General features: G+C 48.2%; 1 protein-coding gene across 3 annotated transcripts; it reads left to right on the top strand.

The window, feature by feature from the left end:
* Positions 1–348: 348 nt before the first annotated feature.
* EIF4B (eukaryotic translation initiation factor 4B) lies at positions 349–26,829 on the top strand. Of its 3 annotated transcripts, none has more exons than XM_077838829.1 (16): positions 349–401; positions 1,887–1,968; positions 12,023–12,166; positions 12,965–13,173; positions 15,710–15,826; positions 16,029–16,083; positions 16,670–16,810; positions 17,990–18,112; positions 18,583–18,762; positions 18,942–19,179; positions 19,888–19,997; positions 20,556–20,772; positions 21,155–21,219; positions 23,002–23,101; positions 24,171–24,243; positions 24,639–26,829. In XM_077838829.1, the coding sequence occupies exons 2-16, from the start codon at positions 1,917–1,919 to the stop codon at positions 24,717–24,719; spliced, it is 1,905 nt and encodes a 634-aa protein (XP_077694955.1). In that variant the 5' UTR covers positions 349–401; positions 1,887–1,916; the 3' UTR covers positions 24,720–26,829. The 3 variants fall into 3 exon arrangements, with proteins under 3 accessions (XP_077694955.1, XP_077694954.1, XP_077694957.1); XM_077838828.1 differs by having other exon boundaries at positions 21,152–21,219; XM_077838831.1 differs by lacking the exon at positions 1,887–1,968 and having other exon boundaries at positions 359–401; positions 21,152–21,219.

Here is a 26,829-nt window from a genome sequence, read left to right as displayed (position 1 = left end):
CCCCTCACGGCCTCCCACAGCCAACCAGAGACATCCCCAACGGGAGGGAGGGACCCCCCGCGGGAGCTGCCCTGGGGGTCTGCGGCTGGCCCTGACAGCCCCACAACTGTGGCAATTCCAGCTCCACATCTGGCGTCAGAAAATCGAGAGCGTGCGGCGATGCTAAACGAAGAATCCCTTTCTCCCTCCCACCCTCGTTATTTTCGTGCCTTCGCCCGCCCGCTGCGCTACTCTTGGATTTTATCTGCATCGCCCGGAACCGCAGAATCAACCGCGCTCCCTCCCCCTTCCCTCTGGAGCCCCGCCCCTTCGGGAGGAGGGCTTTTGCCTCGCTATAGTCACGTGACGGCGCCATCCGGGTCCTTTGCCTTCTCTCCCTCTGCCCAACATGGCGGCTTCAGGTGAGTGGTGCTCGGCGGCCTCCGGGCCCTTGAGACCTGAGCCAGGCCCGGGTCCCTTCTCCGGGCCGAGGACTCTACCCGCTTCCTCACCCCGGCCCGACCCTCGCCCTCCCCGGCCCGAGCGAGGCGAATCGTGTCTGTCTTCTCCTCCACGCAGGGATCGCCCGCGCGCGCGCACCTCCCCTCCCCTCAGGCCTCGCCGGCGTGCGCGCGCACCGTCCCCTTCCCCAGGCAGCCGGGGCGCGCGCGCCGCGGCTCGGAACGTTCCATCCTCGAACGTTCCGAGTCGCGGCGCGCGCCATCCTACCGTGAGGGGGGGCAGCTGGGGGAGGGGCGGCTCGCGCCGCCGGTGATTGACGGGGGAGCGGGGGAGCCAGATGGAACCTTCGGTCGCGTGATTGCGCAAGCGCAGGGATTGGCTGGCTGGGGGGCGGGAGCGGACACGGAGAGAGAGGAAGAAGGAGACTGGGCGGCACCCACGTGGGTGCGCTGGTGACCGGGGGGGGGCGTGGTGGAACAGCCGCTGGCTGCGGGCGGTGCCCAGCCCGGGTGCGTGCGCGGGCCCATCTCTCCTGGGAGAGGGCGGGGTGCAGGGCCCTGTCCGCGTGCATCCGCTGCCTCGCCCCCCCCCCCCCCCACCTCCGACAGACCAGGAGTTTCCCCAGCACCACGTGGGGCGCCCCCTAGTTCCCACAGTGCTGCATCATCTCCCCCAGAACGGGGGGGGCAGGGTGCCCCGATTCTTCCCCCCACGCCAAAGCTAAGGGGTGTGGCCTGACCGCTCCACATAGAACCCCGTAGGGGGGTCTGCGGCCTGCCCCCAGGGCTGGGTATCACTCCTGCCAGCCCGCCCCCCTGCCCTGAGGGGGGTGTGAAGCTCCCGACGCACCCCAGGACCAGAGGGTGCAGTGTTCCCACGTGGTCTCTCTCTCAGGGGAGGAAGGGACAGCCCAGCCTGCACACTCACCACTGATCAGATCATCGCTAGTTTGCGTCTTTTATCTCTGTCCTCGGGAGCTGGGTAGGCCCCTCTTCTGCGAGGTTGAGGCCCCCCCCCACTCCAACACATCTTTGCCCCATGCCATTTTGCCTGGGCCTGCTACAACACCCTTCCTCTTGCTCTGTAGAGTTCTCCCTCCCACAAGTAGGATCTGCTGCTGTCCCAGCCCTCTTGCCTACCCTGTATCCTGGGTGGCAGGGATGCAGTGCCCCTTCTACTGAAGGAAATGGGGTTTGTGCCCTGCTCTGTACAGCCCCTCTGTCCCTTCCAGGACTTGCTGTCTGCCTTGTATTTCTAATATGGTGTATAGGGCCAGGATGGAATCCAGGAGGGGTGGGAAATGGTACTGCAGCAGTTTCCTTCCCTTCAGAATAAAAAGTGAAAGATTTGGCTGTCCTAAACGGAAAGGAAAGGACTTTCTCTGCTGTTGAGATTCATTTACTTCTCTGGATGATGTTGAACTTGAATTTCTATTACTGTCTTAGTCTGAAGAGTGACTTTTATATGCCTTTGAAATGCACCAGACTGCACCATTATCTGCAGGTATTATCCAAAATAAGCCGGAAGGTACGTACCCTTGAATCTCCTAGCAGGGCTCTTCTTCTTTCTAACCCCCTGAACCCAAGACCCCATGCTGAAGAGTTTAATCACACACCCCTTATTGCAAGTTATCCCTTTGGAACATTCCTTCAACATTTGCTGTTAATTTAGAAAAGCTCTGTGGAGTTAAGGTCTGTTTGTTTTGGGGTGGGGGAAGCTCCATTATTTAAATATAGTCTTACCATGTCTGGAGCAATGGGTCTCCCATTAATTTATGTGAAAGAGTGGCTTTGCTCTGAACTCTTCCTGGCACCCAGCCAGTATTGCTCGATTAAGAACTGAGGGGTCTGTAGCTATTGAGTCAGGTTAACTTTGTTTTAGGGTTATACTGAGGTTCTGCAGTTAACTAGGCTGACTTCTGTCTCTTATCTCACTGGTTACACTTCTGATTACAGTAACCACAAAAGCCCTAGCTGTATGAGAGTCTACTGGTACTAATTCAGTCGGCTGTGTCCCATTCTGTTCCCTAGAGAAAAGGCAGCAGAATTTGTGTGTTTTGTTTTTTTTTTTTTCCATAAGATGGTAAGTGCAGTGTTTGACATCTGCACTTACCATCTTAGGAAATGTCAAGGCATCAGTATAACTGTTCAAACAGCTTTCTTCACTTAACTCACTTTTGCTCTAGAATGAGTAATATTTCATCTTTCTGAGTTAAGTACAAAACCAACTCCTTCCCACCCCCAATGAACAGCAATAACATGGCTCTCGATGTATGACTGAAATGTCAGGGGGCATGGATCAGGACAGTTAAGCAAAACTGCAGCACTCTGAATTTGCAGATGCCATTTGGAGTTTCACCAGCAGAACTGTAAGGTCCCATATTTCATAGCAAGCCATTTGAGGCAGAAATACCTGCCTGCCTTTTCCCTAGGTGTTTGCACAAACATGTCTGTAGCTGACTAGAACCTGAGCCCATGATGTGCTTATGCATTTGTGCAGCCCAAAAAGCAAAATATTGCTTTGAGCTTAGGGATAAGGGAAAATGATGAAACACACAAAATCGCTTAAGTCACTCATTTAGAGCAACATTAAATATAATACTTACAATATACTGCTTCTGCCTTGCATTTTTATTTTCACAATTCCCTGGGGTAACATTTTTAATGGGGTAAGTTAAATAAATAAATCACTAGCATGTTCAACATTGTATCAAAGGGTAAGCAAATAGGCTTTGTGCCTAGGCTGATCAGATTTCCCAACAGTTTTACAAAGCTGCATTAATAAAACATAGATCTCTGTACAAGTGCCTGTACATCTCTTAATAATGGTAATGTTTCAATAAGCTAAGTTTGAGTGGAGCAGTAGCGTATGCTTTTTGTTTGTATATAGCAGCTGGGAATTGGAATCGGAATTTACCAACAAGAAAAGGAGGACTTGTGGCACCTTAGAGACTAACCAGTTTATTTGAGCATAAGCTTTCGTGAGCTACAGCTCACTTCATCGGATGCATAAAGTGGAAAATACAGTGAGGAGATTTATATACACACAGACCATAAAAAAATACACATTGTAAGGAGAGTGATCACTTAAGATGAGCTATTACCAGCAGGAGAGTGGGATGGGGGGAGAGAAAACCTATTGAAGTGATAATCAAGGTGGGCCATTTCCAGGAGTTAACAAGAACGTCTGAGGAACAGTTGTGGAGGGGGAATAAACAAGGGGAAATAGTTTTACTTAATATAATGACTCAACCACTCCCGGTCTCTATTAAAGACTAAGTTAATTGTATCCAATTTGCAAATTAATTCCAATTCAGCAGTCTCTCGTTGGAGTCTGTTTTCAAAGTTTTTTTTTTTTTTGAAGGATAGTCACTTTGAGATCAGAAATCGAGTGACCAGAGAGATTGAAGTGTTCTCCGACTGGTAATAGCTCATCTTAAGTGATCATTCTCCTTACAATGTGTATTTTTTCATGGTCTGTGTGTATATAAATCTCCTCACTGTATTTTCCACTCCATGCATCCGATGAAGTGAGCTGTAGCTCACGAAAGCTCATGCTCAAATAAATTGGTTAGTCTCTAAGGTGCCACAAGTCCTCCTTTTCTTTTTGCGAATACAGACTAACATGGCTGCTACTCTGAAACCAAATTTACCAACAGTAGATGTTAAGAAAACTCTTGAAGGGCTTGGTGCTCCCAGGTATAACTGGTGCCTAGTTTGGAGATAGCTTCTGCTCATATCAGGGAGGAAGCTGATACTGGCCTTATTGGAAATCCACAACTGGCAAGAAAGGGCTTCTTTTGTCCAGGGGGCTTTCCCTGTATTGTTCTTCCTGAGCCATGTGAGGTTTTGATGGGTTCGGTGATGCATAAGTAGCACTGCATTCAGCAACAGGAGTTGCTTCATACTGTTCGCTCCTGCCTGTGACTTGTCAGCCATTTGATGCAAATTGAGTAAACAGCCAGCCTGCAGGTTTTATGAATGCAGCGGCTGTTCTCCTTAGCAGTGCCTTTGCTGTCATTTAGCAACCAATCATTGACACCCAAGTAGACGTCCTTGTGGGTGGGAACCTACATGAAGCACCTTCAGCTACTTTCTTTCTGAGCAACACTTGCCTACAGCAGGAGGGCACTTACGCCTCATTTTCTGCAGTATGTTGCTGCTGCTGAGCTGCCAGTTCTTTTATCCTTGGCTGATGTCATAATTCCGTGAGTTTACCCCCGCAAATTGAACTTTAACCATCCTAGAAGACTAACCCAGTTTTAATTCTCGGTCCTTGTAGACTCCAGTACTTTAACAATTGATAGTTCTTAAAGATTAGCTAGATTCCCCTATCATCCCCATTTGCAAGAGCTCTTGCAACCCCTGCTTTCCATGCTTAGCAATAGCATTCCCAGTGTATACAATAAAAACATCAGACTAGAGCATTTTGCAGGAACCGGGGGAGGCACTTCGGAGTCTTTTCAATTTTTTCTGCTGCATCAAGAGGGTCACCTTAAACGTCATGGGCCCTTTACCCTGGGGGTTTTCTGGAAAACTCCAAAGCTGCACAGGTAGCAGCATGTGGGTTTTGTGTGACCACCTTTAAAATAACTACGTTTTGTAAACTGAGCGGCTGATACAGTGGCTATGAGTTTCTAAAGCTCACCCCAGGGTAGACATTTCTCATTTAGATCTAATTATCTATAGTGCTGTTTTAGTCGCTGATGAGGCCATGTTCTGCATAGTGTATGGAAGTCTGGTCGCTGAATTAGGTGTGTGACAGGAATTGAGAAGGTAGAGCAGAAGGCAACCTGAAAGAAAAGAGATGTTTGCAGTGAAGTAGGGGGATGCTGGTGATATCACTTGAGTGATGGGGGAGGGAAGAAGCAATAAACCTGTGCCTCTGTACTCAAATAATTCCAGTAAATTATACGGACTCTCCTTTAATCACTTACTTCTGACAGATTTTGGGTATAGGGCATTATTCCTGAAACTGCTGCTCTAGGTAGAGTGCAAAGTGTGCTGGCCCTGTGGGCAAATATTAATCATTGCTGCTTTGTAAGAGGCCTAGCTTCAAGTCCTGTTCTCTTACTTTCATAGTCAGCATGGGCTCTGTGTAGATGCCTCTGACTCCTCTGGGTGACTCTAGGGTACATCTACACTGGAAATGCTACAGCAGTGAGGCTGCAATGCTGTAAAGCAGACCCTTAAATACAGCAGTGGAAAAACCCTATCCATTGCAGTAGTAAATCCTCCTCTCCGAGAGGAAGAATTCCTCCATCAACCTAGCGGTATCTACACTGCGACTGAGGCTGGCTTAATTACATTGCACAAGGAACGAAACTTTTCACAGCCATGAGCAGTGTAGTTAAGCCAACCTAAATTTGTCGTGTAGACCAGCCCTGAGTGCTGTTGAGGGGCTCTGGAAAAGGCAGTATGGTTTAGTGGATAGCGCACTGGACTGGGATTTTGGGCCCGAGTTTCGTTGCTGGCTGTGGCCTTGGGTAAGTAGCTTCCTCTCGCTCTGCCTCAGTTTCCTCACCTGTAAAATTTGGATAACGATACTGACTTCCTTTGTAAAGTGCTTTGAAATCTACTGATAAGAAAGCACGGGGTAAGATCTCTGCTAGGACAATAGTAACTGCAGGGCAGGCATCATGGGTGATGGAATAAAATAGGAACTAGCAAAATGGGATAGGAGACTCTACCATATATGTTTATTGCCCTGGCACCTCGAAATTCCTCCTGGCCATAGGAACTGAGTGTCTTAACTGGAGCTCACTGTTACTCCTTGGAACTCAACCTGCAAGGCTGGAGGATTTTTAAGGCTCCAAGCTGTTACTTTCCATTCCCATCTTGCTTGAGGTCAAACCTGCCTGTGCTTCAGGGTTTTTTCCCCTCCTCCTCTCAGCCTAGCCATGAAGTCACAATGCTGAATCTGTGATTTCACAGTTGCTTCCATGGCAACAAAATGAGGTGGCTTAATAAAAAAAGGACCATGTGGCTTTGCTACAAGATTTAGACTCCAGGGTGGGCTGTGGGGGAGGAAAGTGAGAAGGACGAGCAGTTCAAGCAAATGCCATGTATCTTTGTTCAGGATCTGTCCAGTTACCATGCAGGCAGCAGAGGAAAGTAAGTAAACTTAATTGAAGTTGCTGCTTCTGAACCAATTTATTTCATATACTGAGCTGCCCGGTAGGGCATGGGAAGTGCCCTGTAGTCAAACTTACTTCCAGAGATTATATGCTGCTGTAAGCAATGTAGTCTTTTAATGTTGGGGGCAACCATGAGCAAGCCCCTGCTTGAGGAAGGGAAGAAACGTTGGGTGGTGCTGGACTCCCTCGGTATGCTGGTAGCGAAAGCTGGGCAGGTTGCAGAGAAATAGATTTCTTGGGAGCCGCTGGAGGAGAAATAGTCATGCAAAGGCCCCTTCCCAATAGAAAATATCAAGCAGTCTCCAACGCGGGGCAGAACAGAGGCTGGAGGAGGTAGGGAGGTGGGAGCAGAAAGAAGGGGAAGGAATAGAAACACAGCAAGTACCCCTAAAGGTGTCCTTTGTGTAATGCTAAATGCAATAGTCTGCCCTTGATTTTCTGCAGAAGTCCCATTGATATCCCTGGGACCAGATGGCTCTAGCTTAGTGGGCTCATTTCCCCTCTCACCAATTTTATACCATTCTGGCTTCAATGGCGTTCCTTCCTATCATTTGTGTGGAGGAATAATCTGGCCCAGCTAATGAAAATACTTTGATGTGAGCCTGCCTGTGAAGACGGGCAGAGTGGAATCCTCGGGGCCCAGGCTCCACAAGGCATGCAGAGGGGGCAGTAAAGGCTGAAGATCAAAGCCAGAACATCCTCAAGGAGCTAGTGGAAGCCAAAAGAGAGAGCAGACCTGCATCCCACAGTCCCAATACGTGTTCTGTATCATTCCATATTGCTAAGCTTATTAATGCTGAACACGTCCTCTGCCTAGTGTGTAGGTTTAAACCAACCTGTGATACGGAAACTCCATTTTAAAGACACTGAACACTGGTGATGGGTAAGCTTGCTCATATGACTTCTTTACCACCCCCATGAAAACCATTGGTGATTTGGAAAGCTTTGCATTAGTGTAGGAAGTGCTACAAGTAATACCTGCTCTGACCAACCTAAGGGGAATTCTAAAGAGCCTCCTAGGATGTGGCTAACCTTATCAAACAGTATTTCACTGGGTGATTCATTGACTGGGTGAATGAGAGAAGCCTGATGGTCTGGGCCCTGGAGTGCCCTGTTATGTGGCAGTAATCTTTGGAACCTGCCCATGTTCCGAGTCTGCATTCTTGTGCACAGTTGGCAGCATGGTGGATGGGAGACTGTGAAATTGGTTGCTGCCAGGTTATTGGCCTGTAGGAGCTAAAATATTGATATCTCTCTACTTATGATGATAGCATTTCACTGCAGACTGGCAGGCTTTCCAAGCTTGTCTTTTTTTGTTTGTTTGTTTTCCTCAGGTGGTTAAAGAGAAGCAGCTGATAAGTCTCATTTGGAGGCCTGTGGTTACGTTGCTCTTGACAGCCCATAGCAGAAAGTCTTCCAGGTTGTTTGCTGAAGCTTAAAATAAAGGGAAGGTTTCCAGGAACGTCAAAGTAGGTTCGGAGCAAACAACAAAACTGCTGAGCAAAAAGAGTTGGCCTGTTCTGTGCCCCTCCCTGGGCGCTGATAGACGACATGGCTTAACATTTCTGTGGCAGTTCTGGGCAGTGACTTTTCTGTAGATATTAGAATCATAAAATCACAGAGTTGGAAGGGACCTCTGGAGGCCATCTAGTCCAACCCCCTGCCCAGAGCAGGACCAATCCCAACTAAATCATCCCAGCCAGGGCTTTGTCAAGCCTGACCTTAAAAACTTCTAAGGAAGGGGATTCCACCACCTCCCTAGGTAACGCGTTCCAGTGTTTCACCACCCTCCTAGTGAAAAAGTTTTTCCTAATATCCAACCTAAACCTCCCCCACTGCAACTTGAGACCATTACTCCTTGTCCTGTCATCTGCTATCACTGAGAATAGTCTAGATCCATCCTCTTTGGATTCACCTTTCAGGTAGTTAAAAGCAGCTATCAAATCCCCCCTCATTTCTTCTCTTCCGTAGACTAAACAGTCCCAGTTCCCTCAGCCTCTCCTCATAAGTCATGTGTTCCAGTCCCCTAATCATTTTTGTTGCCCTTCGCTGGACTCGCTCCAATTTCTCCACGTCCTTCTTGTAGTGTGGGGCCCAAAACTGGACACAGTACTCCAGATGAGGCCTCACAAATGTCGTATAGAGGGGAACGATCACGTCCCTCGATCTGCTGGCAGTGCCCCTACTTATACATCCCAAAATGCCATTGGCCTTCTTCGCTACAAGGGCACACTGTTGACTCATATCCAGCTTCTCGTCCACTGTCACCCGTAGGTCCTTCTCTGCAGAACTGCTGCCTAGCCATTCAGTCCCTAGTCTGTAGCGGTGCATTGGATTCTTCCGTCCTAAGTGCAGGACTCTGCACTTGTCCTTGTTGAACCTCATCAGATTTCTTTTGGCCCAATCCTCGAATTTGTCTAGGTCCCTCTATATCCTATCCCTACCCTCCAGCGTATCTACCACTCCTCCCAGTTTAGTGTCATCCGCAAACTTGCTGAGGGTGCAATCCACACCATCCTCCAGATCATTAATGAAGATATTGAACAAAACCGGCCCAAGGACCGACCCTTGGGGCACTCCGCTAGATACCGGCTGCCAACTAGACATGGAGCTATTGATCACTACCCATTGAGCCCCACAATCTAGCCAACTTTCTACCCACCTTGTAGTGCATCATTCCAGCCCATACCACTTTAACTTGCTGACAAGAATACTGTGGGAGACCATGTCAAAAGCTTTGCTAAAGTCGAGGAATAACACGTCCACTGCTTTCCCTTCATCCACAGAACTAGGTATCTCATCATAGAAGGCAATTAGATTAGTCAGGCATTATTCTTGGATGCCCAGAGAGTTTATGTTCTGTAAGGCACAGTGTCCCAAGTGTTGCAGCAGAGGGCTAAAATAGCAGGGGTGAGACTTCTTGATATGCTACAATCTGGATTGAGACCAAAGGGGAATATGGGGATACAAAGTAAATCGGGTGTGCTGAAAGGTGGGGAATAGGGTTGGGTGACAGGGAAGGTATTATCGGATATTCAATGTACAGCCAGAGTCGATGTTACTCTTAGTGCCGGGGGCTATACAGCTACATGCTTGTAGCCAATTTGCAATCATAATACTGATCCTTATCCACCTGAAGAAGAAACATTTTATGTGCTGTTAGCAGTTCCCTGCTTGTACTGAAGAGAATGGTAGACAAGGGCTGGTTTACTGTCAGTTGCGGAACATATTTGAAAGCTAGTAAGATCTATTTTTCATAAAATGCATTTATTGAAAGGTACTAATTGTGACAATACAGAGATCAGTTCTTCATTCCCCTGCCAGAAAGTTGGTAAGAGATCTGTATGAAATGCTGCAAAGCTTCTACTGTAGTTTACTGTAGCAACCACTAAAGATAAGGGCATAAATTTATCAGTGGCTTTGGATGCTCAATTTGAGATATTTTGGAAGGGCCTGACTCTCAGAAGTGTCGAGCCATCTGTCCACTGAAAATTGAGCACCTGTAAAATGTCTCATTCGTTTCTGAAAACTCAAGCCAAGTTTACTAGAATTCCATCAGCTTTCCTGTTTTAAAATGTCCAGTTTCCATTAACTCTCTTCTGTGCTTGTTTTTGGCCTTATGGTGGCATTTTCAAAGTTTAAGGAAATTGCTTCCTAGTTTTGAATTATAGGAAGATGAAAGTCTTTTGTTTTGGTGTTTTGCCACCACAGAAAACCATATTGAGTTGTCTTGTACATACATAATTCACATGCTGCAGTTGAAAAGCTGCATCTTTCAAGGTGGGTTATTTTGTGAGTGTGTGTTTAGGGGACCAGTAAGGAATTATGCTCTTGCTTTGCACATGCATAGCACAAATATCCACTAAATGTGTGATGCTGTGCTGGTTACAGAATAACACAAACGTGATCTCAGTGTTACCACGGGGTGGGTTTGTGCTGTCATTTCATTATGCATGTGCAAGTACCTGGTTAGTGTGTTAGTCTTTTTTGTTAATCTAAACAAAATAGAAGTTGCCCAGGTGTACAATTAAAGTTTTAAAACACAAGAAGTGTAGCTGTCAGGCTTTCGGAATAGCTAATCTCCCTTGTTGCATGTATAGAATACCAGACTTATTGCATATTTGAGTGCACTTAAACCTGTCTAAGGAACTTTTCTTGCCATCGTCACTATAGTATCTGAGCATCTCAGTCTTAACTGCATTTCTCCTCACAACCCCTGTGCGAGGCAGAGCATTGCTGTTATCCTGTTTTACAGATGGCCTGAATCTCTGTGCTTCGGGTCCCATGTTGGCACTGCAAGCTATGCCACTGTAGCACAGACATGTTCTACATCAACGGAGAGGGTTTTTCTGTCGATGTACTATTGCCTCTTGGAAAAATTGTTTAGCAAGGTCAATGGAAGAATTCTCCAGTTGACCTAGCCATATTTACACTGACATTTTTCACAGCCCTGAGTGATGTAGCTAGGTTGATCTAATTTTTAAGTGTAGATCAGACCTCAGTAACTTGTCACGTGAAGCCTGTAGCAGATCAGGGAATTGGTTAGTGCTGACCACTGGACCATCCTTCCTCTGTAAAATAGACCATGAAAGGGTTCAAATGGGATACAGTCCAGTCGCTCTCATAGTTCAGGTGACCTGCATGCTTCTGTCACAGTAGCGTTTCAGCCACCTTGTTGGCAATAGTATATTCTTCACTTAGAAGCCAGGAACTTCCAGCACAAGTAGAATGAGTGGGGCTGTAGGCTTTTCATGGGAGGGTCCCAGAGGCTTTCGAATAATTGTCCATTGTAAGTAGAGGTGGTGGGTGCTTTGCCCAATGGGCCATGATCCTTGTGGGGCAGCTGTGGGTGGCGCTGTAATTCAGGTAGCTAAGGGATGCTCTGCGACAAAGGAATGGAAATAGAGAGGTCCATCTGAACTAACAAGGGCTAGGAAAAAAGTGGGGAAGGTTCAAAGTGAGATTTTTAATTTAAATCCAGTCCATCAGAAGGGCCCTGAAGAAAACAGCAAAACAAGTCTGCCCCATTCCCACTGACTATAGGCCTGAATCCTTAGGCCACAAGCCACAGCCAGAGATTCTAAGTGCTAGTGAGAATTCCTCTGGTGTGGGTTCATAGAGATGCCAATTAAAATAGCAGGAGTCAAATGCACAACAAAAGTTATGGTGGAGACCCATGAATAAAAAGTCTTTCAACTCCATAGACTACCCTGGCAGTCTGATGCTATATAACAAATGGATGGCTTTTGTTCTCCCAGTCTGTGGGAATGGTGGGGTGTGGTTTTGTGCTGGTGAGATTTGGCCTAGAGGTGATATGTATCGTCCTGAGCACGTAGGGTACTTGCCTCCATAGGCATTGTGATGGGCAGTAACTCCTCCATTCCCTGTCGACTTTAATGGAATTAATTGTGCCCAGATGTTACTCATGTCTGTCCCCTTTAACAGCTAAGAAGAAGAACAAGAAGGGGAAAACCCTTACTCTGACGGACTTTCTGGCAGAGGATGGTGGCAGCGGTGGTGGCGGTGGAACCACCTTTATTCCAAAACCAGTCAGCTGGGCCGATGAGACAGACGACCTGGAAGGAGATGGTACGTTCGTTCCCAAGTTTCCATACTATTAGCATTCTGTCTCTAGGTACTGTCCCTGAATAGCTTGTGTGTCAGTGAAACCTACTGATGTTAAGACATCTTGAAGCTAAAAGATTACAGGAAAAGTGCCTTTATTTTTTTTAGCTTGTTCATGATGCACTTGAAAGCACTTTGGTCAATTTCACGGTCATGTTCTGTATATAGTTTCCCTGCATTTGTGAGAGTCTTATACATCAACGGGGAAAGAACGAACATTTTCAGTACTTGTAACACCTAACTCCTTTGAGAGACCAACTGAGTTCTCTGCTTTATCTGAGGCTTGGTCTGGGGTTCGCAGCAGAGATGTCCTGATTCAGGGATTCCGTCCAAGTTGCTCATTCCCTGACTCTGCCCCTTAGTGGCTGTACTCGGAGCTCACTGAAAACTTTTCTGTCTGCTGTATTTGACCATTTTGTCTCCATTATATCACCGGCTTGGTCTCTTGGGTTTTTTTTGTTCGTCCAATTTTGTTCATTCCCTGGATCTCATGTTTTTGTGCGGCGCTTGTGCTATGATCTGTTGGGGGGGGGGATGTGCCCTAAAGTACAGGGCACAGCTGAATCTAATTGTGGGATTGTTTATAATATTGCTGAACATTTTTCTTGACCATCTTTAATGCCTTTATTTTACAGCTGAAGGGGCTGCAAGTAAATTCAAACATTAATCTCAATGAGGAGGGGATCTGAGAGGCATCAACTTCTGTAAAGGCTAGGGGACTTGCTCAGTGTGTCTTGACCATGTGCAAAATTTCTCTTCTAGTTTCCACCACTTGGCATAGTAATGATGATGATATGTACCGAGCCGCACCAATTGACCGGTCCATCCTGCCCACTGCACCTCGGGCTGCTCGGGAACCCAATATAGACAGAAGCCGTCTCCCAAAGTCGCCCCCGTACACTGCCTTTCTGGGAAACTTGCCCTATGATGTGTCAGAAGAGTCCATCAAGGACTTCTTCAGAGGACTCAACGTGAGTATCTGTTATGCATAATTTTAAGTTTGTTGTGACACATATAGCAGGGAATGTGAAATATTTCTTGATGTGCCATTGGGTGTTGAACTGAACGTTGCCCATGTGGTGATGAGCTCCGCTGCTCACAGCAGATTATGATCAAAATGACATTGCTTGCATTTCTTGTCCATTTCAACTTGCATCTAGAACTCATTTGTTCTGCCTACTGAGGCAGCATCCCCTCCTTCTTGGAAGTAATAGCTTGCCTATAACAGTACAACAGGGGATCCATCACAGTGTCCTAGCCATTGTAATAGACTTCATAGCACTTGCTGCATATAGCAGCCTAGGGCTGTGCCAAAGACAGAGAATACTTAGCATGCAGTGAAGAAGCCATTTCTCATCTCATATGCTCTTAAGTTCCACATATCTGAAAAATGGGAAGAATAAGTGAGAGATGAGGTCTAGTAAGTTGCTAAGAGTGGATGGAGGCTTAATCTGTGGCAAAGCTGGGAGTAGAACCCAGGAGTTCCAGGCCCAGTTCTGCCTCTGTCTTCCTGGGCAGTCTTTGCTGAGCTCCAGTGTCACCATCTAGAGAGGCCGCGCTGGCTTTTGGTGGATGGCAATGGTGAATGTCCCTCTGAGAGGTGACTGATGTACTGTATTGGGCTTTGTCTACTCTACCACTTTTGTCGGTGAAACGTGCCGGTTGACATAAGTTTAATTGGCAAAAGTGATGATGTGGACAGCTCTGTGTCAGGAGAGGCTCTCCTGCCAACATAGCCAGTGCCGCTTGTTGGGGGTGGGTTGTTTATGCCAGCAGGAGAGCTCTCTCCTGCCGGCAAAGAGTGTCTACACGGAAGACCATACAGCGGGACAGCTATAGTGGTACAGGTGTGCCTCTGTAAGGTCCGTAGTATAGACATAGCCTTACGTAACCAGTTGGTGAACTCATTGGTATCTTCAGAGTGAGGGACTGCCTTGTTAATTTCCTGCCAACCAGTCTCCATGGCATTCTGTTGCTTATAATCATCCAATACTTGCCCCATCCTCTACTTACACTGTAGGTGCATTAGGAAGTGACTAGGTACTTTTGGAGGTGGTGGTCCGTGCTTCCGAAAGACAACACTGAGCTGCCCTGGCTGGCTAGCTGATGTTTTGCTTCTAGCAGCAAAAACCTCTTGTTCAGGTGGAGTCAAACTGAGCAAATTTGATAAGGAAATATTAATTGGGGGGGTAGGGGGGTGCGCGTAATAAATATGGGATGTCAGTTTAATGACCATCACTAGAATTTTCCCTTCCTCACTTGCTGAGCTGCAGCTTTGCCCATATCATTCACTCTTAACCACTGTCCAGCTGCTTCTGTAATTCTTTATCAAGCCAATAGCTTGTCACATGTGGCTTATCTGAACACAATTTGAGCTCCTTGTTTGAGTATAACCTCCAGAAACCACTGTGGTGATATGCTGTGGCTTTGAGCTGTGTGCTGCCCTTCTCTAAGCAGGAAGCGCAACTGGGAGCAAGTGTGCTTATGAAGTGGTTAATCAAGTGGAAATCATTAATGTGATAGAATTTTTAGTTTAGCCTTTGAAGTGACATTTAATACTTTAAGCAAACTATACTGTAAGAGTGATATTAGTTTTAAGTTCTGCATCCCAAACCTAATCGTAAGCATTGTGTTAGCTGCCCTTCCTGGCAGTGGGGTGTTGTCTGTAGTTGTGCAGCTGGGAATAAAACTGCTGTTCCTGTTTTCCATAATCTAGCTTGAAGGGTCTTTCCATTGAAGCAGGTCAGAAATTGGCCTTACATGAGGAGTTTATCGAGTAATATTAAGTAAGCTGTGGAAATGGGTGGGGTTCATAGGGCGCTTTCATTGCAGGGTGGGGAGAGTGCATATATCATGTGCAAAGATCCTTTTGCAAACTGTGTAAGTGTGAAGCGTTCTGACCTGTACTGCCAGTTCCAGTTCCAGTCCAGTCCTGACCAGTGCCCTCTAACAGCTCCTCTTTGACCTATGCGAAACGGGGAGGAAGGGGCAGCAGTTGGCTCTGCTGTTGGTAGTTGTCAGCAGAGGTTAAAGAGTGAGAGACTCACAGACCTTGTTTTTACCAGGAATATACGAAGGAAGCTTGCTCTGCCAGTGCCTGTGTTTTCCCTGTTCTGTGGATAAAGACCTTCAGTCTCCAGGGCTGAAAGTCGATCACTGTTTACCAGTGCCAAATTCTTCATTCCAAACTACTATCTGGGTTCTCAGACAATAGCACTTTAAACAGGAACCAGGTCCATGGGTTTCTGATATACTAATCCTCTTATTTGCCTGCAAGCGAACTATGCTGTCTGGCTTGCTTAATTCAAATAAATCTTATTTGAGTCACATGACTTTGGGAAACTCAACATCTCCTGTTTGGAGACCACATGCCTTCTCCAATGGATTTGATCTGCCAGATGAATGCGTAGTTAAACCCAGTCCTATTGAGTCTTCCTCTGCATTGCTTATCAAGGGATCCTGACCCTTCTAATGAGAATCTTCCTTTCTGTTCCCAATTGACTGCAGATAAGTGCTGTGCGTTTGCCCCGGGAACCTACTAACCCAGAAAGGTTGAAAGGTTTTGGTTATGCCGAGTTTGAAGACCTGGACTCCTTGCTCCGGGCTCTGAGCCTAAATGAAGAGGTGAGTTGAAACCTGCAAAGAAATAGGGTCAAAGCAATTCCCAAAACTCTTGCTTCCAGACCCCAGGTGGCTTCACGGGGTGTTCTGGGGCCCAGTTAACAGACACTGTGCCTCAGTGTTCTAAGATCTCCCTAGAACAAACTGTCTAGAATCCCCACATCCTCAGGCTGAAAGGCTAATGAATTTGGTGTTGTGTGTTCAGTCTCTAGGGAACAGAAGGATACGAGTGGATGTTGCTGATCAAGCTCAGGATAAAGGTGAGAACTGCCTGAAATAGATAGCAATTTTCTTCTCTGATCAGATAAACTGAATGCTGACAAATTAGGTACCACACTGCAAGGCAACTGTCCTCATGACTGAATCTGCCTTAGCACTGGAGCTCCTGAAGAGCTGGTGACTGGCTGGCAGCCTTCTCTCCCTCTGACCTAAATAGTTCAAAGGCAGCGTATAAGTCCTCCTTGTCTATGCGTTCTGTTCTCACTTGCTGCAGGGCCAAGGTTTCTGCACATCTGCATGCCTTGCCAAAGGGGTAGCTGGAATGTTCAGTGGCTGTTGGGTACCCATCAGCAACACTAGGGCAGCCCTCTGCCCCACCGCCCATGTACTGTCCTTGAATCTGGCTAGGCCCGTCATCCTTCTAAAGCATCAGTCAGAGGTTCTTGTTTCCATTGATGTATTAACTGCAAGACAACATGCCGAACTGCAGAGATGCTGTATCCGTCTCAGTACATTTCAAATCCATGGATTTCCCCTTCAGTGCTCAGCCCTTGGGCATTTGCACCAGCCCTTAAAGACTTGACCTTCCAAGCCTGACTCTGCTGTCTGGTTCCCTCCCTCCTGCAGACAGGGACGATCGTTCCTTCGGCAGAGATCGTGATCGCAACCGGGACTCGGAGAGATTCGAGACTGACTGGAGGGCTCGTCCTGCTACTGATAGCTTTGATGATTACCCTCCACGCAGGAGCGAGGATAGCTTTGGAGACCGTGAGTTGGCTGAGAGCCCTCCCTCTATGCCCATCATAGTATCTAGTCATTAAACATTACCTGTGAAATGTTAGTTCCACTCCTCCTCTTGGGTTTCTTCTGGGATCTACTGGGGTGGATCTGCAGATCCCCAAATTTGAGGAGCCAGATCCTGCGTATCCCTCATACTCCAGCAATATCCTTCCTTTTTGGATGGTGTCTCCTGGGAAACGACATCACCGTGGTATCCTAGCATGCTTATTTTCAGCTCTGCACATGGCGACCAGTTGAGTTACTGGGTGGAGAGTCTGTAGCCTCAGGTATTTGACTGGGACCAGGAGATCTGAGGTCTGCTCCCCGCTCTCTGCAACAGGTTCGTGTTATGACCTCAGGCAAGTTCATCTTGGTGCCTCGGTTTCCCATCTGCAGAACGAGTAATAATGCTTTGCTGCCATACAGGGGTGTTGAGGGTAACGTACGTGACGTTTCAGTACCGTAGTGACAAGTGCCATCAACAGTCTGATGAAATATGTAATTCAACAAGTGATCAAAGGTGGGAGGAATTAACTGAATCATGTAGAGTCTTTGCCAACTGAACTCCTTGGGACAGTGTGTCAATTTAGTGCGTCTGCACTACAAAATTAAGTCAACATACAGCCACCGCAGTAGTTCAGTTTGATTTTTAGTGTCTGCACTATGCTCCTTCCGTCAGCAGTGCACGTTCTCACCAGGCGCACTTTCACTGATTTAACTGACGTTGTGGGGCACTGACAGCTGGAGCCCTGCCCCTCTGAGGCTGACAGCTGGAGCCCTGCTGCACCTTCTCCACATCCCCTTACCAGGAGGCGACCACAGCTCAAGCTCTCCTCTCCCCAACCCTCTCAATTCCTCATCAGCTGTCAGCCCTGGGCTTGGACTCCGGCTGTCAGCCCCGTGAGGCAACAGATGATGTAAGCCTCACATTATCTACATGGACACCTCACTGACCCAACTGCATTGGCTTAAGCGTTACACCACTCGCAGACGTGGAATTAAATTGGTGTGGTGGGCGACTTACATCGGCAGGAGCCTGATTATGTCAATGTAAACTGCCTTTCATCAACCTAACTCTGTAGTGTAGACTAAGCCACAGTGTTTTGGGAATAGTGCATAGTCACCCAATACTGCCTGCCTTGTACTGTAACCTTTCTTTCTCTTTAGGGTATCGGGACCGCGATCGTTACAACGATTCGGACCGGTATCGCGATGGCCCTCGCAGGGATATGGATCGCTTTGGGGGCAGAGATCGTTATGATGACCGTAGTAGAGACTACGATAGAGGAGGTAGTATGGCTTCAGAGGCTTTCGTATGATCTGATGGATCAGGGTATCAAACTGCACGTCAATTGGAGTCTTTCTGTCCAGAGCTTGCACTAACCATTGACAAACCACTTCAATTGTGCAGCCCCCAGGTCTATTGTTGTTCCCCATTCTAGAAGTGGGGGATGGAAGGCAGACCACTCATTGTATGCCTTTGAGTTGCAGTCCACTTACTCCTGTGTGTGGCAGATGGTGTGTATAGACCTGCCCTGGTACTTACATTTCATAGTGCCTCCTGATTGAGCAGATCAAGCTGCAGCCAACCCAACCTCTCTGGAACAGGTCACCGTTGCCCCTTTCTTGCCTTCCTGTATAAGGAATGTTGCCTAAACCCAGAGGGGCCTCCCTCTCCTGCACTTAGTCAGCCATCCTCTGGTGTAATGCTCCATTGCTCAGGAGTAACCTGTGCTGCTTTCCCTCTCCTCCTCCTGTAGGCTACGATTCCAGGGTGGGCAGTGGCCGGAGAGCCTTTGGCACTGGGTACCGTCGGGACGATGACTTCAGAGGGGGAGGTGACCGTTACGAAGATCGATATGAAAGGAGGGACGACAGGGTGGACAGGTGGAGCTCCCGGGATGACTACGCCCGGGATGACATTCGTCGCGATGATAGAGGTAAAGGCTCTGCTCGTTCTCAGGGGGTGGGCTCAACAGCTAGAAGGAAGCTGAGCTTGGAGGGTTGGTAGCCAGTGCAACCAGTGCTCCTCCTCTCCTCCCTGCGTGTTCCTGGGGTCCTGTTCTGAGAGATCACATGACGTTTGCCCTCAAGTTGCTGTCCACTTCATCCAATGTAGGTCCCACTCAGAGGCCAAAACTGAACCTGAAACCGCGCAGCGCCCCGAAGGAGGAAGACTCCTCGGTGGCCCCTGCCACTCAGTCCAGCCGCGCAGCCTCGATCTTCGGGGGTGCCAAGCCTGTGGACACGGCCGCAAGGGAGCGTGAAGTGGAAGAGCGGCTACAGAAGGAGCAGGAGAAGCTGCAGCGTCAACTGGAGGATGATAAACCAAGGCTAGAAAGGCGGCCCCGAGAGAGGTAGGTGGCGGGAGGGGGCTGGAACGCCCTTGGGAGCAGCTCTCTACATGAGCTGCCTGACTGCAAGTGGTGGTTCTGTGGTGTGCACGCTGGTGTCCCCGCTCCCCACATCCTTCTTCTAAATTGTGCATACAAGGGTGCTGAGGCTTAGCACGCCTGCAAAGCTGTGCACCCCTCTCATGAAGGGTGCTGGAGATGTGACCGCTACCCTCTGTAATATTGCACTGTCTGATTGTTTGCATCCTTTGGAATAATGTTGTCAAAGGCTGAACGTTCGTTAGAATTCCAGGCAGCTCCGTAAACCTAAAAGAAGTGGCTGGCCTTAGTATGGGCTCCTGGTAGGTCCTATTCACCAGGGCAGCTGTACATTCCTGACTTACATTGTCAGAAGACGCTGGGCTTGATTCTCTCCTGGATGATTTCTGAAGAGAGGCAGCCTTGTCCAGTGGGTAGGGCCTGGGCCTGGGAGTTGAGATGCGAGTTCTCGTGTCACCTTGGGCAAATCTTTTAATCTCTGTGCTTCATGTTGCCCATCTGTCAAAGCAGCAGGGTAGTGGTGATAGCCCTCCTTTGCTGTCCCTTTTGAGATCAGCAGATGGGAAGCACCAAGCACTTGTACTGCTTTGCCCACTCTCTCCTCCAGCCCCGCACCCAGTTCTTACTGGATATTACGGTTTGATCAGACTTTCTTCCCCCTTTCTATTATAGGCACCCCAGCTGGCGTAGTGAAGAGAACCAGGAGCGATCACGGACAGGGAGCGAGTCCTCACAGACTGGGAGCACAGGCCCGTCCGTGGGAACTGGCCCAACAGGAAGAAGTAAGTCGGGGACGAGATCAGTCGGCCTGGACCAAGCCTGCCATTGTCCACTCTTGTTTCCCAAGTTGGCTGCTTAGCCCTGCTTCTGTTGAAAGCCCCGTCACGTGTGTAGGCTGCGTGTGGGGAAGGATCTCTAGTACGACTCAGTGGATGGTTGCATGGGACCAAGAACGTCAGTGATGCTCAAACGCTTGTTCACCAGACTCCTTTGGTGCAGCCTCCACCATCAACGTACCCTCATCCTGTCCCACAACAGAACAGGTGCTATGTGAGGCCTAGCTTCCTGGCTGCTGTAGCGATCAGGTTTTAGTGGTCACTTGCTACATGAGAGCCACTCGTCAGGTTACTGGTGGGCAATGTTAGGTCAAACCTGCTGGCCTCAGGCAGGCAAGAGCCCTAAAGTGATAGTTAAGGGGCCATCAAGGTCGATGGCCCAGGCTACTCAGATTGGAATAATTGGGGACCTGTCCAGACCTCCTCCCTTGGGCTAGATACATTTTGGGGGAAGTCTTGCCTTCCCACGTCCCTTGTGTTCACTGCCATCTCCTGTCCTTACAGCCACCCGAAGGAGGGAGAGTGAGAAGTCCTTGGAAAATGAAACCTTCAGCAAAGAGGATGATGCTCCATCTCCAACCTCCAAGACCCCCAAGGAAGAGAAGCTCCCTCTGAAAGTGATGCCAGCACCACCGCCGAAGGAGAACGCTTGGGTTAAACGCAGCAGCAACCCCCCTGCCCGCTCCCTGAGCTCTGACACGGAGCAGCACTCTCCCACAAGGTGAGCGTCTGTACCGAGCACCTGCTCAGGGTCTGATCTGTCATCCCTAGATACATGAAAGGAGCTTCGGTTACAGAAGGAAGGCTAAAACTCTAGTGGAGATGAGCGGCTGCTCTGTTCTCCACTGAAACAATGGTGAATGCAGCATGCACCTTGTAGAGCTTAGCTTCAGGCAGTGGCCTCAGGTTTGAGTCTGGTTTGGGGGCTTCTGGTTGGTTCTTGTATGACCCACATGTGGCTGCTGAAATCTTAGACCCAAGGCTGAGCTTCATCAAGAAGCAAATAGCTCTCAAAGTCAGCAGTATCCCAAGCACCTGTCAGAGGATGCAGCGTCCCTGATGTTCACATGTTTTCGTTTTGTTTTTTTTTTTCTTCCTAGCAGCAGCCAGGCAGCACCAGCCCAGCTGTCGGAGGATAGAGCACCACCTAAGAGTGCTTCCAGGAAAGGTACGGTCAGGGTTTGTTTCCACTTGTAGGGCAAGAAGGGTCGAGAATCACTCTGCCTTGTGCAGGTGGACTAATCCTGCTGCTCCCTGGTTTGATGCCCTGAGTTACATGGCATTAGCACTGTGGAGTTAAGGGGTGGTTCCAGGTTTGGGAATTGTTGTTGTTCGTATGGCTTATTAATCTCAGCAGGCCCAAGGGGTAAACAACTCTATTCAAGTTCTGGTGACCTTAAGTTGTTCCTCTGCTGGACAGTAGAGGGCAGCAGTCTCCTCTCTGTATTGATGGGAGCAGAAATGGACAGTTCCTTCAGACTAAATTCAAACACTCATCTTTGTCCGCATAGATGTCTGACCAGCCGCAAAGGGAAAACTACCTCCCTCCCGGATAGACTGCCATGGAGCTGCAAGTGTAACCCCTCATAAGTCTGCATTTCTGTTGGAGTTTCTGTGATTGGGGAAACCTCACTTCCCGTGCAGTTGTCACTGCAAAGCCTCCTTCCTCAATGCTGGCTTAACTGGTTTTGGGGGTGGATTAACCTGAAGAGTGCTGAATTAACAACCCAGAAGAAGGGAGATTCAAGTCCTCTGCCTGCCATAGAGACAGTAATAGTGCCGTTGGCCATGGTCTGTTGAGGAGACTTGTTGGAAAACGGCACGTTTTGGAGCAAGCATAAGGAGGCCTTAGTCTGAAGGAGCATGTGGGAGATGGTTCAGGAAGCATCTCCCAAGTAATGTAATTGACCTCAGATCCTCTTGGGTAGGGCCCTACCAAATTCACAGCCACGGAAAACATGTCCCAGACCGTGAAATCTGGTCTTGTATGCTTTTACCCTGTACTCTACAGATTTTGTGGGAGAGACCAATGTTTCTCAAATTATGGTCCAGACCCTAAAGGGAGATGTAGGGGGGAGTCACAAGGTTATTTTAGGAGGGTCATGGTATTGCCACCCTTCTGTGCTGCCTTCAGAGCTGGGCAGCCAGAGAGTGGCCGTTGTTGGCCAGGCGCTCTGCTCTGAAGGCAGCACCACCAGCAGCCGTGCAGAAGGAAGGGTGGCAATCCCATACCACACCATCCTTCCTTCTGCGCTGCTGCTGCTGGCGGCGGCTCTGCCTTCAGAGCTGGGCTCCCAGCCATCAGCATCATGAAATTTGCGATTTTTAAAATCCTGTGACACTGAAATCGACTAAAATGGACCATGAATTTGATATTGCCAGTTGATATCGGGGAAGGGGTACTCAAAGCTGCCTTTGGGATCCCTAAGTTCTAGAAAGAGGATTTCATAAAAGGGAGAAGCAAGTCATGGATGAACCCACAACATGGAGACTGCTTAAGTAACAGAGAGTCACAGAAGACAGGCTAAACAAAAGGGGAAGCAGGAAGGCAAGGAAAAACTAGAAGAGTGAAATGCCAAAGGGGCCAGTTGAGCTGAATAGGTATCCCTCAGAACATGGACATCCAGCCCTTGTGGAGCCAATAGGGAGGAGCCCGTAACAGGCAAGCTGGAACTTAGGAAGGCCCAGATGGATTTTGGGCCTTGACTGTACGCTGTTTGGGGTAGTGTTTGTGCCATGTGTATCACAGGCTGTCTAAGGGCTTACTGAAAATGCACGACAGAACTTTTGAGTGTGCAGGAGTAGGGTCCACCTGATATCTCGTGCACGGCAGGCTAGTACGCCCTAGCTTGCTGTACTAGAACTGTTCAGATACACAGGCCTTAAGTGGTTGGTTGAGATTTTGCTATGTTAGTGAGAGGGAACGTTTCATCAGCCCTTTTTTCTTCAGGAGATGAGAACAAACCAGATGAGGGGAAGGAGAGTGTTCCAAAAGCTCGAGGTGGCCCAGGAGACGGAGGCAGCAGAGATCATTGGCAAGATTCAGATAGGTGCGTCTGTCTGTCTTGGGATGTCTCATCTTCCCCTTCTCCTCCCACCAGGCCTATTTCAACGACCGTTTCAGATTTGAGAAACATTCCAGTGTCATGCATCAGCCCCTTCTGACCTAACCAGCAACAGGTGTGGAGTGTCTGACCTTCTGCAGCGATGGGGCAGGTCTTAAATAGCCGCAGACTTCTATGTACTGAGCTGTTACTGCCTCGTTGGTAATGCTGATGCTTCCATGCTAGGAGCCGGCTTTGCCTGGTTCAGTATCCACTGCCAACCGAAGCACAAAGCACTCGTTGGTGTAATGGTCTCATGACTCCTCATTCTCCAGTTGGGTATCAGAACAACTAGGCATGAGGCAGGGATGGTCTGTTACAATAGACTGTGACAGGTATTTTAAAAACAATGCACCACCTGAGCTGACCTCGGTTTTAGTTCTCACTAACTTCAGGATGCTCATTTTGGGCCTTTACTAAGATCCAGGCCTTCAGGTCTCCCCCTGCATTCCCTAGACACCTTGCCAAGGTCTCCCCCATTGCCCTGCCCCTAATGATGCTGCTACCACCAAGGCCAGTTACCCCTCTCTTCTTATTTAAGTCCCTAGGTTTTTGCTAGAGCTTTTATGCAGGTGGCTTTTATGTGTAAGGTCTGACGTCAGAGAGCTGAGCAGGTTACTAGCCATGCCCTTGGGGACGAGCCAGGACTCCCTCCTTCGTCCACCTACCGAGCTCCTAAATCTAGCAGTAGTCAGTAAAATAGCTACATAGCCTCCCTCGCCACCAGAAGTAGGCATGTGCAGACTTAATTAAAGGATCTATAAAGCCAGTGTCCCTCCTTAACTGGAGGATGCATGTTGTGTCCAGTCAGCGCTGGTCTGAGAACCAGGCTGTGTAAAACACCAACGGCTAGCCTGCACGTTCGATGTGAAATTGGCCATTTTCTCTTCTCCTTGATTAGCACCCCTTTCAAATCCAGTGGGCACAGCTGTAGCCTGGTAGCAGCACACTGACTCCATTGGCAGCTCCTCCAGCTGAATGAATTTTTGTTCAACTGAAACTCTGACTCTTGCAGGAAAGAAAGCAAGAACGATCATGACTCGCAATCTGCATCTGAGCCAAAGAAACCCGAAGAGAATACAGCCTCTGTAAGCATTTAATCTACTAGCTGCTGCTTGAAGCACAGCGGCGTGTGGGGAGAGGAGGGCTGGACTGAGACTTCAGAAACCTCAGTTCAATTCCGAGCTGTTCTGTGGACTTCCTGAGTGCCATCTACTTCTCCTGTTCTCTGTTTCCCCCTATACTTCTCATCTGGGAAGATAAAATTCATTGTTTGGGAAGTACTCAGATACTATGGTGAGGGGTGTGGGGAAAAAATACCTTGATTAAAAACCACAGTGAAAACCCTTTGGTAGGTAGTGGGAGCTGCGTGTGATTCTCCTATGAAATGCTGTATCCAGGCTCTTGAACTCTCGATCACAGAAGCTGCAGAGTCACTGACCCGGTGTTTCATTCCCCGATTAACCTGCTGTATTTCTTGCAGAAGTTCAGCTATGTTAGCAAGTACGCTGCTCTGTCAGTGGATGGTGAAGATGAAGTGGAGGAAGACAATTACACTGATTAAAGTCTCCAGACCCTGTGCTGTCTCCTAGCCGATCACCACCCAGGAACATAGGAAAAGCAAACCAAACCAGATGAGACAGAAATAAAATGTAAAACTCAACATCTCCTGGAGACCTTTCTTAAACTTTTTTTAAAAACAAAAGGAAACCATTTCTCTTGCATGCTGCTGCAGCCTTTAAAGTATTGAACTAACTGGAGAATCTCTGCAAAGTGTAGCGAGAGAGAGAAGTGCACGTTTTAAAAGGAAAAGGGCGACTCAGCATGGTTTCCAGTGTGACTTGAGCATAGGCCCCGTCACTTAGAGTGGACGTTTAACATGTTAGCCAGCCAGGTGTCTTGGAGAAGCTGGAGCAGATTGGGCAGTAGGACAGTTAATTAAGGAAGAACTGGCTTTTCTCCCTCATCTTGCTAGCCTAAATGGATGAATTCTGCGATGTTACCTTAATAAATGATCACTTTGAAGGTTAGGGTATCTAGTCCATGAGGTTATTCTAGCTTTCTTCCTTAAGCGGCCAGCTCTTCCTTTCCAAAATCCAGTGCAATACAAAGCATTACCCATTGCACTAGGGAAGGAGAAAACGGTCTTGCTGTCCCAACGGTGGAGAATGGGATGAGACTTTGAGGTAGAGAGGGGGTGTTGAACTGTGCCAGTCTCTAAAATGCGCTTCGAATCTGGACTCTCATCTCTGAAAGTGACGCACCAGGTCAGGCCAATTGATCCAGGAAAGAGCAGGCAGGCTGTCCAGTGAACAGCCCCCTGGGGAGTGGAGAGCCTCAGACAGCAGTCAGTTGGGAAAGTGCTAAGCATGCTAACAAGGTAGTGAAAGTCCTCCCTTTTGGAGGCACAAACGCTCAACTCCCCTCCTCCGAGCCCTGCTGGGATGGACAAACCTTTCAGGATCTGACATCTTCCCATGGGTTGGTATCTGTCTCTTGGAATCTCTTCTCCTTAGCCACCTTCTACCCACTTCTTTAATCACCTGGTGTCACCCCCTTCGCGCACATTTTAAATAGCACCCCCCCTCCTTGAGTGAGAGCTCCCTCTTCCGGCTGGACATTTACAGCTATCGAGATGCACAGGAGGGCAGACTAGATGTCCTCAAGGCTGTCTCTGGGTGCAGGGAGCAGGCTGCACGTCTGTGCCTCTAGAACATGTTCCTGTCCCCTCTGCATCTGCTTGTCCAACTCACTCCCTCCACTTGGACAAGCAGGCAGACAGCATTGGTGGCATAGGCCCTTGTACAGGGAATACCTGCCTCAGTCTTCCACTGAGGAGAGATTCTCCAGTCCCTAAATATTCACTGGCCTAAAACTGGCAAGGTATTAAAAGTAAAATTCTAAATTTTTAGCTGTTTTAATTCACCCTCACTAGGTTTCCTAAGCTGACAGCAGAGTTGTGGTAATCTCATGGCATAGTCAAGCCAGCATGAGGGTTTCACTGCCTTCTAAAGAATAGGGTTCTCAGAAAGAACCCGTTAATGGTGTAGCATATCTGGATTGCAAGACTACAGGCAATACTCATTTGATAGACAAGGTGTGCACCCATTCAGCAATTGTCGCCTTTTTACATTAGCTGCGGGGAGGAGAATTGCAGAAATGTTCATGGCTTAGGACTGTCTCTCTCTCCTGGGCAAACTCAGCAGAGCACAGCTCTCTACCAGGTGCTGGATTTGATGCATTGTAAAGCTGCAGTTGGTTGGTTATTTCAGTGACTTTTTAGCTAGTTTAAAAAAAACTTAAACCTGATGTGTCAGCACATACCATGGGGAGCTACTGCCAGGACATCAGAGCTGAATTTCAAACATTGTATTGCCTAGGTCTTGATAACGCAGGGGCCGTATTTGACGTGACTGTCACTAAATTGCATCTGAAAAAAGCCTTCTCTCTCCCCACCCCCTCCTCTGCTGTCGGGACAGGGTCACACTGATTGAGTTGCGTTTTACACATTCTGAAGACATGTAAAATTTGTATAAAAATATCTTCTATGAAAATGATTTGTAATCTGTAGTGGACTTCCTGGGAGATGTCTTTTATTATGTAAAATCCCCCCCCTTTTTTTTTTTTTGGTTTTTTTTGTTTCCTCCAAATAAATAAAGCTAATCTTTAAAATA

Source organism: Eretmochelys imbricata, chromosome 20 (genome assembly GCF_965152235.1).
Source record: "Eretmochelys imbricata isolate rEreImb1 chromosome 20, rEreImb1.hap1, whole genome shotgun sequence".
NCBI lineage: Eukaryota > Metazoa > Chordata > Testudines > Cheloniidae > Eretmochelys > Eretmochelys imbricata.
This window is presented reverse-complemented; position numbering and strand designations above follow the sequence as displayed.

Bases quoted from the DNA above. Each gene is read 5' to 3' on its own strand.
- EIF4B (XM_077838828.1), top strand. From the start codon at position 1,917: ATGCACCAGACTGCACCATTATCTGCAGGTATTATCCAAAATAAGCCG. The intron at 16,084-16,669 runs GTGAGAACTGCC...TCCCTCCTGCAG, and splicing joins TGATCAAGCTCAGGATAAAG to ACAGGGACGATCGTTCCTTC. The intron at 23,102-24,170 runs GTGCGTCTGTCT...TGACTCTTGCAG, and splicing joins CATTGGCAAGATTCAGATAG to GAAAGAAAGCAAGAACGATC.